This window comes from Aulonocara stuartgranti (genome assembly GCF_965226115.1).
Source record: "Aulonocara stuartgranti genome assembly, chromosome: 1".
Lineage (NCBI taxonomy): Eukaryota > Metazoa > Chordata > Actinopteri > Cichliformes > Cichlidae > Aulonocara > Aulonocara stuartgranti.
The window spans coordinates 8,945,793-8,956,497 of NC_138939.1; the positions used below are offsets into that span (position 1 = coordinate 8,945,793).

A 10,705-nucleotide genomic window follows, 5' to 3' on the forward strand; every position below is an offset into this window, starting at 1 on the left:
ATGCTGGTCAAGCATCAGTGATAAATAGTTTCTCGTTTATCTAGAAACACATTTTAATATTGCATATTCTTAACACACAGGTGGTTTGCTGAAGACATTCAATTTAATTTCCTTGTGCATGGGAAGTAGAAGTTTAATGTTAAATTCTTTATAGACTTTTTTCAACACATGATGATGATGATGATGATGATGATAAGGATAATTATTATTGTTATTACTTTGTAAAAAAAAAAAGTTTAATTATCCAGTAAGTACATAAATATAATCAAATCAAATCAAATTTCTATTTTTAATGTTTTATATTCGCAGCGTTTTTAAGAAAATACCAAGGGGATGGGACAAAAATGTCACAACTTTTCACATTTCTTAACTTGTCAAGATATAATACAAAATTCCTGCGTGGATCACTCCTAAATTCAAGTCCAGTGCAAATGCAGTGCTTAATTAATTAATTAGAAAAACAAACAAACAAGAAAACACAAAGATTTTAAAAATATGTTTAAAAAAATGAAAATGAAACAATGTATTAGGCAAATGTCAAACTGAATTCATGCTTCTATACCTAAATTCGGCACACTGGACTTCTCTTAGAAGTCAGAAATTAATCAAGCGTAACAATCATTGAAGTAACAATTTCAAAATTGGCATCTGAACCAAAAAATAATGTGTTTTCCCTTTTTTTCCCCTGTCTTTTTTTTATCTTATAAATTTGAAAAATCATGAATAGCGGTAATTATATATTGGCATTAAAAATATTATTTTGATTAAAGACCTTGCACATACTGGTGGATCAACCATTACAGAAACGCAAGAATTGATTTTAGTACCCTTTAGTTACCCTGCCACCAGCCCCCACCCACCCTATTGGCACAAGTAATAAAAGCATGAGTGAAAAGGACTTGTGTTTTTGTGCACACTGTGCCAGAATTAGATGATCTGAGAATGGAAACATGGCATGAAAACTATCTCCTGCATTCACTGGGCTACAGCTTACTATAGACGCCCTTCTGACTCTGCAGATGACATCTGACATTCTGTTCTGGACATGCAGTTTTTTGGCTTTCAACTCGGACAGATTCCTTTCCTTGAAAGAGCTAGCTGTGAATCACTCGTGCATGCTGTCTGCAGATAGCTGACTGTAAAAAAGTCACGTTGCTCGTACCTGTTTGATTGCATTTTGTCTTTTTTTCTCCTCACTTCACTGCAGCGCCTGTTTCCGGAGAAGCTGTCAGGTTGCCAGTGGCTGCCAGCTGTGTCAGAGGCAGTGGTTAAACGGCCGTTTGTGCGCCTCCCTCTGGCAACCATCACCACAGCGGTCATCATTATCATGGCTGTGTTCAACCTGGTGAGACTCTGCTCACATGTTGAAGGCTAAGACAGATCCATTTAGTACTCTGGTATTTCTAGCTGTGCTGTTCATAAATGTCATGCCAAGCTTCAAAGCATGTTGTCAGGTCGTTGCTTGTCAGTTGTTTATTTATTTGTTTTTCCACTCCCTGCAGTGCTTTGACCAGGCAGATAAAGACGACTACTCTTGCCTTCCCGTGAGTGATAGATTTAATCCCAGACACGATGGTGTATAAATAGCAGTATTACATTTTAGTGTAAAGTAGTGTGTATTAATTGTAGTTCTCCTAACAGTAAAAAAGAGTGTAGTGTTTTACTTGTTTGCATGCTGCTTATAAATTTGATTTAGGACATTATTTAGATTTGCTACAAGTCTAATTCCATTTTATCCCCTTTTCTGTCCCTCAGTACTCTGTCTACTGCTGCATCCTATCACTCATTGCCTGTGGAGTTTTCCTTCGGATGAGCTTTGAGCTTAAAGTGCTCTTTCTGACTGTGGCCTCTACGGCATATTACGTCATCATTATCAGAAACACGCATACATCCTTTTATGAATACAGCAAAAACCTCAGCACCAAGAAGGACCTTGAAATCTTCACAAATTTGAACTGCAGGTGAGACTGAAGGAAAAGGGTGAATCCCACAGCTTTTCGGGAAATGTATTATTTCCTGTTTTCACGCTGATGACCTGCAAATGTATCTACGTACCTGTGGCTTGTGACCAGTGAAGTTACCGCACCGACAGCAATGACTTTTGTGTTGCTTTAACTATCTCTGTCAGATTCACTTTATGCCACAACTCACATAGGTTAGGCTGTTGTTTATTGGCTGAGTGAAGCACTGGAGACCATGAACTTTGGAGGACTTAATTCTTACTTTATTTACTCTCAGCTTTCTGAGCTCCAGCTCTCCAGCTACTGATCTCTGTGGTTGTCTCACAGGAGTTTGTTTGTTTGTTTCTGGTTTGACTGAGTTGCTGCAGTTGGGCGTTCAATTTTAGCTTTATAATCCTGTCTTGTGTACAAACTGTGTGCTGCATCAGGGACATTTGTTCTCACTATCTAGCCAAGTAGTTTCCCCCACTATTTGCCTCAGTAGGGAGACTAGTGAATTAATAAAGTTGAAAGTAAAAAAAGCAGGATTTTGATTGGTGGAATAATCTTTTTGTTTAGATTGTGATATTATCCTGGATATGGTGACAGCCTTAATGCAAACATGCAAAGGTTGCATTTTAGATTGCATCTGCTGGCATCATGTTTTCTTTATCTGAATCAGTGTATGGCTGCAGTGCAGTAATATTTATCATATAACATCAGATCTACTTCAGCCTAATAGTCAAGACCTGCGTCAGAGCAGCCAAAACATTATCAACGAGCAAATGGCTTAAATCGAGTAGTTCAGTGAGAAAGAATATGACAAGAGTCTAAAATATTATAACAATCCTCTCTAAAGCAAATTAACTGTAATTTCATAATGCAAAATAAAATCCAATAAAACAAGCTTAGTGAGTATGACAAAAGAAAAGGCACAGCAAATGTCAGGTGATGAGAAAGTGGCTCAGTGGAAACTGTTCTGATTGTAGTCTTTAAAAGATGGATGTAACCATAGTGATCTTACCAAGGAGTTTGGACTCATTTCGAAACTTTAGTGTTTTATGTTGTGTTTGTGTGTTGTTGTTTTTTTTTAATCTTATCAGAGGTTAGATTGCTACTTCTGGGGTGGTCTATCACACATCATACCATAATCTTAATCAAACAAGTCAATAAAAATGATCTAAGGCACCAATATCTGCATACTTCTTTCTGAATACATGAATGAATTGGATTCTTAATCAGAGAATTATAGCAGAGAATTTTAGTTTACTGTTATGCCACCTTATACTTTTAATCACTAGTGGTCAAAGTCATAACCACTGCAAGTTATTATTTTCCAAGTAAAAGTGGAGTCTGTGATTGGTCATGTTCTTGCTTGTCTTGCAGTGTAGAAATCCTGAAATGTTTAGGGCTGGTAAAACATCCCCAGTATATGAGTTGCATGTACATCACGCTTTTCCTGGTCACCATGTTCATCATCTCACTGCAGGTAAATGACAGTTTTTTTGTTTGCTGAATTATTTTAAAAAACAAAAAAATTATCTCTTGTGCTGATTTTCCTCTAAACTTGCCATTCCTGTGGATTACAGAACGAGTACTGCTTCCGCCAGGACTTCCTGCTAAAGAACAAGAACCACACAGAGCAGGATGAGATCGAGACGAGAGAGAACTTGAACCGCCTGCTGCTGGAAAATGTGCTGCCGGCCCACGTAGCAGCGCTGTTTGTTGGGGAGAATAAGAAGAACGAGGTGAGATTTCCAAAGTTGATTCTAGTCCCCTGGATGCTATGAAGGACTGGTGAAGAGAGTTAAAAACAAAACATTCCCGTGAGATAACCCCCCATCATTACATACTGAAAGTGAACATGAACCAGGCGGCAATAATGTGACCAGTTATCTGAGGTCATCTTAAAAAAATAAATAAATAATTGTTATTTCCAGCATGTGGATTTTGGGTTTTAAAAGACTCAAAGAGAGGGGCCTTTGAAACATAATACTGTACACAATCAGGGTGCCAGCTGCTTACTCATCAGGTTTTCACTGACACCGAGAACAGGACACAGAAAGTTGTGCTGGACATATTTTAACCTCCTAGAACCTGGCGTAAACATATGTGGACATCACATTTTGGGACATCTAAACCAAAATACTTAATTTTTCTCTACAAGGGCCTGATATCCACTTGCGATTATACTGCCACTGTTCTATCAAAATTTGAAACAAATGTCCTCATATGTGGATCTAATTTTTCTCAAAAACAAAAATTAGGTAAAATAAAAATCTGGTAATTCTTTGTTTTTACATTCTTTAGGTCCCAATCAGCCCAAACGGCAAAGAAAAATTAGGAGGTTAAAGTACAAAGTTCATCAGGAGTGGCTACAAGCGGAGATGCCTTTCAGTGTCTTGCTGCTTCATTGTTACACTGAGCATGAATTGCCCTTTCAGTGTTATCACAGTTAGTAGAAGTAACAGGAAGGTTTAAGTATCTAAATGTAGCAATCCCAATAATCTTCATATTTCCTTGGTGAAACAATGCGAAAATGTAAAAACATGGCGCGGGGGAAACGGCCAGCTCCTTAAGCCTGAATGTGCCAGAGGAGTGTGGGTATATAGAGGTGCATTTCAATCATTTACTGCTTGAGTTTGATATAACCACACAACAGAACCCTTTTTAGAGCCATAATTGTGACGAAGTGAAGAATGTAGATAACTGGCTGGCATGCTACTGTCAGCTAGGGGTGGGTTTTGATAATCGATTTATCGATTAAAATCGATTCTGGCTTGGATAACGTGATATCGATTCATTAAAATCCTGAATCTATTTTTTTTTTTTGCCCGAAATGCCAGAATCTCAGGTGAAACCTCACAAAATTTCAACAACCACCAAACAGCTAAAACAGTAAATGAGAGCAGGTACACGGATACCCAGCCCTACTATCAGTGATATGACTCTGCAGCTATCACAGAAAATCAGGAGTGGCAAGTAACGGAAGCAAGCTTCTTGAGTACAGCATGGCAGTAATTATTCAAAAAGAAAAACTACAAACTATATAAGCAGAACTCTATACTATAACTCTACAAATAATCATAACTTCCAGATAGCGTGGCTCCATACAACATAAAAGTAACATGTTTCCTGTACAAGCTTTATCTGTTGGTTTTGTGCTTTTCCCAACAGGACCTCTACTACCAGTCCTATGACTGTGTGTGCGTGATGTTCGCTTCGGTGCCGGATTTCAAAGAGTTTTACACCGAGTGCGATATCAACAAAGAAGGTCTGGAATGCTTGAGACTTCTCAATGAGATCATCGCTGACTTTGATGAGGTCAGGAAGTCAAAGTCTTACCGAATATTTGTCTGAAATACAAATGTCAGGGGCTAATCATGAAGACCCTGGCATGGTTGGGATGATAAATGCGCGCACCCCTCATTTGTTTGTTTGTTTGCCTCTAACTCAACAGCTGTTGTCCAAACCAAAGTTCAGCGGTGTGGAGAAGATCAAGACAATCGGCAGCAGTTACATGGCTGCTGCGGGGCTTAGTGGGTCACCTGGTCAGGAGAATAATCGGGTGAGGTAGTTACTACTTCAGATCAGGGTCGGGCTTTAACTTTAACTGTTTGAAAGCAAGCCATGACCAAACCTCATAATTAGGCTGTGGACTGACATCACTCTGTGTTGTTTTAGGACAGAGAACGGCAGCACGCCCAGATAGGGATCATGGTAGAGTTTGCCATCGCTCTGATAGGCAAGCTAGATGGCATCAACAGACATTCCTTCAATAGCTTCAGGCTTCGTGTGGGTGAGTGTGCATAAACCTTTAATTCAGTAAATACTGCATTGTGCAGCCTCCATCTCTGTTAAGGCTGGCACAGGTTTCCTTGGTTACTCAGTACATGATTGGCATTCATGTACTGTTCTTGCAGTGAGAGTACTAGCATTCACTGACACAGGTTGTTAAAAGCTCATGCCTATAAAAATAGTCACAGAATTTCTGGAGTTGAGGCATTTTCTTCGTGTTAAAGCAGTTCCCACTTTATATCAGGTTGAGCCATGCATAAATTACTCAACTGTAATGTGGTGGAGTATTTTTCCTAGTTGCCTTAAAATAAAAAAAACAGATCTCACAGAAGAACGCTATATGAGAAATGTCACTGGCCATAGTAAGTTCTCCTGCAGACCCTCTTTTCTTAGTGACAATCTGGGACTTAATGAAACAATAATGCTTCTATTCTATTGGTTCGAGCCCCGGCTTGGACAGTCTCGGTTGTTGTGTCCTGGTGGTGGTCAGAGGGCCCGGTGGCGCCAGTGTCCGGCAGCCTCGCCTCTGTCAGTGCGGCCCAGGGTGGCTGTGGCTACAATGTAGCTTGCCATCACCAGTGTGTGAATGGGTGGATGACTGGTTGTGTAAAGCGCTTTGGGGTCCTTAGGGACTAGTAAAGCGCTATACAAATACAGGCCATTTACCATGCCAAGGAAACTGGAATTTAGTGACTTGTGATAACCTAATGGGTTTTCATCCGAACTGTACTGAAACCTTAAGGTCACATTTGTTTTCTTATCAGCAATAACTTGTTGATTATGATGGATCCTGAAGCTACTACCTCACTGACGTTCTGGTTTAAAAACATAACTTTGACACAGCAGCAGAGCTGTGGAGTAACAGCACAGCTTCAGAAGGTCACAAAACTGAAAACTGTTACAACAAAATGTTCCTTTAAGTCTAATTTCAAAGTGATCGTGCTGTAAAGGGAAGTTCAGTTTTTGTGTGCAGCCAATTTCAAGCAGAAGCCTTAGGCTGTACAAGGATCTTCCTGTGCAGTTAAACAGGAGAGGTAAGACGTGTAGGCAAACATGCAAAATGTTACAGATTCACCTCAGGATGTACTGGGTCCAGTACTATCAGTAGCTCTCATATTCAGCTTTGTGAAACAGAGCCCATCATTTCAGATACATCTTTTCCTTTTATTTTTACTGCATTCTGTGTGGTTCTTTTTACCAATACGGATCAGTTACTATGAGCCACTTTAGTCCATCAAATAGCAGGAAGCGAATGTTTTACTCAAATATAGAGCCAGAACCTTTTAGAGTCTGACAAACATCATCCTCCGCTTTTTGTGTCTACAGTCCTGACATCTATGATAAAACCAATCAAAACATTTACATTTTTGGAGTTAAAAATGCACATAGTACAAACAGTGAAATTTTTAATTGAGTGGCATCATTTTTCTTCATCAGTGGCTGTGTGCAACCACCTTAAAACCTCCTTTGTGTGTTTATTAAAAAGATATACATTCTCTTTAATGCACTCAGAGCCTGAGTACATTCATTGATTAGAAGATTTGTTTCCCGTTAGTCACCTAATGTTGTGAACAGCTTTGCACTACCAGTTAAAACAATAGTTTAAAACGACTGACGACAAGCCAGAATGAGGCTTGATGCCTGCTGCGAGCCTCGCTTCCAGTATCGACTCACCACACATTTTATGAGTTTCATGTCGCTAGTGCTGGATTGGACTCCTTCAACAAGCTGCTGGAAATATTCCAGAGTATTTTGGTCTATATAGACATGATAACATCACACGGTTGCTACAGATTTGTTGACATAAATCTCCTGTTTCAACACATTCCTAAGGTGCTCTGTTTTGTTGAGATCTGGTGACTGTAGAGGCCAGTTGTGGAGTACAGTGAAATTCTTGTCATGTTCGAGAAACCAGTTTGAGATGCTTCGAGCTTTGCGACATGGTACACTATCCTGCTGGAAGCATTTGTCAAAAGATGGGATCAAAAGATGAGTTGGTACTAAGAGACTCAAAGCGTGCCAAGAAAATTTACTCCATGCCATTATGCCTCCACCAACAGCCTGTACTGTTGATACGAGGCAGGACGGATCCCTGCTGTTATGCTGTTTACACCAAATTCTGACCCATCTGATCGTTGCAGCAGGAATCAAGACTCATCAGGCCACAGAACGTTTTTCCAGTCTTTCTACCAAATTTTAGCGAGAATCGTAGCTTCACTGTTTTGCTTCAGTCTTTTGTATGTGAGTGTATGCCTCACGTGCATTCATTATCTTTGCCATTAAAAACGAAAAGAATACATGGCAAGAAAACTGGAGTAGATTCCAGCCACCCCCTGACCCTGGATTGGGTAAGCAGAACAAAAATGAAAGGAAGGAGATGGTCAGAAAGATCAGAATAACAAGTGCAGGCATTTCAGAAATATTGTTAACACTTGAAAAAAATTCAAACCCAGTAGGCGTGTTTTTCAAACAGTTCATATTATATTTTGAATCCATCTGATTCAGAATACCTGCGTATGCTGATTTGAAGCTTGTGTTTCTGCCGGTGCCCATAGTCTTGCATTTATCAGAGTTAGACAGTAGAGGTACCGTTTTATATTGGTTTAAAATACACAGAATTTCTCAATTTGTTTCATTTCAGTAGCGTGATCAGTTGTGAAGTCTTTGCACTGAAACATCTTAATAATTACTGTGAACTTTTACATTTCTATCATGTTTTCAAAGCAAATCCTACTCTGTTTTAGACTCACCATGTCTTTAAGAGCAGTTACAGTATTGTCTGTGTCTTTTAGTCAGGTACTTCAGCATCTGCTGCACAAAAGCTTTTCTTTTAAAAATTTATGGGCCACTCAGAAAATTTCTCTTGTGGTCTAATGGCCTTGATTATAAACTGGTTGCAAACTAGCAGCACTGTATTAATGCATTAAAATGTTTCTTTTATTTCTTCCTAATATTTCACCTTTTCTGGTACCCCTGATCCTCTGTCACCGCAGCCTTACATTTTCATTCCATTTTACCTCTATAAACACTGCACATGAACTTTACAGACTTTATTATAAAATACAGCATTAAACTTTAACATATTGGGGGCTTGTTTTTCTTCCACAGGAATTAATCATGGCCCAGTGATAGCCGGAGTAATCGGAGCAAGGAAACCTCAGTATGACATCTGGGGCAACACAGTCAATGTAGCCAGCAGAATGGAGAGCACTGGAGAGCTGGGAAAAATCCAGGTATGTTCTTTAAGGTCAAATGGTCACTTCTCACACAGCATATCTCAACATTTACAAAAGATCCAATTTCGAACTGGACTCGGGTTTTATTTTCCTTACCTATCTCAACTGCTGCAAAAATAAACTCCTCCTGTCCTTAACCAGCCACGAGAACCACCTCTGAGAAAACCGTTACATTGTTTCTTTCTCTTCCAATTGCACTTTATGCTCTGTATCACATTTATTGGCAGATCAAAAGCTATTCATGCTTTAACTTGATAAAATATGTAAATTACTTTGGAATCAAAGCCATTAGCAGAGACAAAGTGCCACCTGAGATGCGTATTGTTTAATGTAGTCACGGGAAAACGATTTTGCTGCAAGGAAGGTCTCGCATTGAATTTGGGCTAATCCAATTTCCTTTCCGTTTGCTTTGCCTGCTTTCAGGTAACAGAGGAAACGTCTGTCGTGTTGCAGGACCTGGGCTACTCATGCGAGTGTCGAGGACTAATCAATGTGAAGGGGAAAGGGGAGCTCAAAACTTTCTTTGTGTGCACCGATATGAGCAAGCAGCAAGGTATGGGTCTGAGCTGAGGCCAGGTCAATGCTGCAAAAAGAACTGGGGACAAACTAGTTTACAGACTTCTGCTGGTCACACATGCGCACCTGCTAGCTGCGTTCCTGTGATGTTACTGAATTAAGGATTTTTAAAGGAACTGCTTATTTGCTGTGTGGTGGATATTGCATTCAACACCCAGCATCTCATGGTTGGATCAGGAGATGACTGAGGAGATGGTCAGTATGTACAATCACCATCTTTTTCTAGTCACAAACACATTGACACAAGTGATCGATCACTTTTGTACTATTTTCCATGTCTGTAATTTTATGTGATAGAAAAAAAATGTGTATTGTACTAAAGCCAAATGCAGTTGAGATTTTGGATGTCCATTTTGGTCTTTTAAAACAAAAAAATAAGAGGGGGAAAAATCTCCAGTGGATTCTGTTTGAATCTGAAAGTTGTATGGGTTTCGTTTTGAGAGGCGATGGACACTGTTGCTGTTACTGTGTAATGAGCCAGACATAAATGTGTTAAGCTGTTTCAATGTCAGAAACCAGCTGTGCAGAAGACGGAAACTTCTCTTGCTCCCATCTATAGAAGTAAATCTAGGAAGCTTTACTTTGTGGCTAAACTGCAAATCCTGAAGCAGATTAAGATTAGGTTTCCATCACTTTGTGGTCTTTATGTGACCTTTTAGGAATTCCAGCTGTGCTGTTTGGCCTTAGGAACAATAATTTAATATTAAGGTACGTACTGTATTTCAGGAGGAAATACATTTTCTTTATGTATGCCATCTGTGTAAGTGTTTAATCTGCTCAGATAAGAAATCCATTTTCAGCATCTTTGCCTGCCTGTCTCCATATATGCTGCGATGAAGGGTATCTGTGACGCTCTCTTCGATGTCCTCGATCTGTGTGATCTAACAACCTGCCTGCTGTGAATGTTTTTTCTGGCCCCAGCTCAGAGACCACTTAAAATGATCTGGATCACTTTCTGTGCCTCTGAAACTTGTCTTGTGGCCTTATCTTCTGAGACCAACATTTTGTCTGTAATTGTGGTTACATAATATTAACAACAATAATAATAATAATGTACTGGCCTTTCTGTGAACAAATGTGACATTGACTTTTGTACAGTTACAGAATGTAATAAATGTTTTAAGTCTGCAGTTTGTCACGCAGCGTTACACAAGA

The 10,705-nt window shown here is 39.4% G+C and overlaps 1 protein-coding gene across 4 annotated transcripts in view; it reads left to right on the top strand.

Annotated features, from left to right (window-relative positions):
- adcy7 (adenylate cyclase 7) overlaps positions 1-10,705 on the top strand; it is a 63,286-nt gene extending 52,581 nt beyond the window's left edge. For all 4 annotated transcript variants that reach the window (XM_082533594.1, XM_082533595.1, XM_082533596.1 and 1 more), the window contains 10 exons: positions 1,208-1,345; positions 1,503-1,544; positions 1,756-1,961; positions 3,327-3,429; positions 3,530-3,688; positions 5,118-5,264; positions 5,401-5,508; positions 5,625-5,739; positions 8,847-8,971; positions 9,398-10,705. In XM_082533594.1, the coding sequence (XP_082389720.1) occupies positions 1,208-1,345; positions 1,503-1,544; positions 1,756-1,961; positions 3,327-3,429; positions 3,530-3,688; positions 5,118-5,264; positions 5,401-5,508; positions 5,625-5,739; positions 8,847-8,971; positions 9,398-9,544 (1,290 nt within the window). In that variant the 3' untranslated portion in view covers positions 9,545-10,705. The remainder of the gene's footprint in view (positions 1-1,207; positions 1,346-1,502; positions 1,545-1,755; positions 1,962-3,326; positions 3,430-3,529; positions 3,689-5,117; positions 5,265-5,400; positions 5,509-5,624; positions 5,740-8,846; positions 8,972-9,397) is intronic.